The sequence below is a fragment of the Amphimedon queenslandica genome, unplaced genomic scaffold, assembly GCF_000090795.2.
Source record: "Amphimedon queenslandica unplaced genomic scaffold, v1.1 AMPQUscaffold_10812, whole genome shotgun sequence".
Taxonomy (NCBI): Eukaryota; Metazoa; Porifera; class Demospongiae; order Haplosclerida; family Niphatidae; genus Amphimedon; species Amphimedon queenslandica.
In genome coordinates, this window is record NW_003548940.1 from 6,457 (window position 1) to 7,670 (window position 1,214).

At 36.3% G+C, this 1,214-nt stretch overlaps 1 protein-coding gene across 1 annotated transcript; it reads left to right on the forward strand.

The window, feature by feature from the left end:
* Positions 1–396: 396 nt before the first annotated feature.
* On the forward strand, positions 397–1,196 carry LOC109589851 (uncharacterized). The gene is made up of 3 exons (XM_020005843.1): positions 397–918; positions 975–1,042; positions 1,149–1,196. The coding sequence occupies exons 1-3, from the start codon at positions 528–530 to the stop codon at positions 1,194–1,196; spliced, it is 507 nt and encodes a 168-aa protein (XP_019861402.1). The 5' UTR covers positions 397–527.
* Positions 1,197–1,214: the final 18 nt, after the last annotated feature.

Below are 1,214 nucleotides of genomic sequence, written 5' to 3' on the forward strand. Positions count from 1 at the left end.
ATTTGAAGTAAACTGCTTGCATGCTTAATGATTTTCTGATATGTATAGGCCCGCAGTCATTTTAAATATGCTTTTAAAAGCTCTAGCAAATAGTCAAAATTATTTGTCACTTGCCAGTTGTGGCTTGTCATTCTGTCCTGATAGAGCTAAATGCAGGTTGGAAAAATGAACCATGTCCAAGATATGTAGTTTTTGCTCCTTAGGAGTTGCATCTGTGCTGCACTTTTATCGATTACCGTAGTAGAAACTTACCTTAGAGTAAATTCTTACCATTAAATAATGCTAATATTATCATAACTTGAATTGCATAGATTCATGGCTCCTGATAGATCATAAAAAAATTAATGAATTTTTTGGTTGTTTCTATGTAGCTACACTAATTGCGTGGGTGATAGTGCTTAACACCCACGCACAATAATATGAAACGTACACGCCCAAAAAGCTCTGCCTTGCCCAAGCACGTGGTCATGAACTGCTAAAACTGGTCAATTGGTTCTCGAATTGGTCATGCTCTTTGCCTGTTTTTGATGGAGAGAAGCAGTAGGAAGAGAGCAAGAGTGACTACACTCGAAGTAGTGAGAGAGAAAGAAGAAGAGGAAGGTGTAACGTTGAAGCTCAAGTCCTCTAAGACCTTAAAGAAAGACTCAAAGGATCCCATCCTGCTGCTTGAAGAAGCTTCCACAGCAGAAGAAGAGGAAAGCGTATTAGAAACACTTTTACTTCTTGAAGACTCTCTCTACTCTGGTATAGTATCTTCATTAGATGAGGCCCTGACTCTATTTAACCGAATATGGAAAACTCGTCAGAGTAATATCGAAATATGTAGCCTCCTCGTTAACTTGCTTTGTGGGGTTCTTCCGCTAGTCACGTCACTCTCACGTGACCAGCAGAACCAAATAGCATCACTCATTGATCATTGTAAGTTTGTAGTTAATTAATTGATATATTAATTAAATGTAATGAATATTAATTAGCTTCCAGTGATGTCAAGGCCCTAGTGTTAAAGTGTTGGGTGAAAGTGGCCAAGAAATTTTCATCAGAGATAAAAATATTAGATATTGTGATACATGTACATGTAGATCTCTCTCTACACATACATGTACATGTATATTAACATGTGTCATACCTCTTATATTTTATTTTATTAGTTTGTTACTCAATGTCTTAAAGAAACTGTTGAGGTACAGTACGTGTGAATTAATTTTTATAAAAAA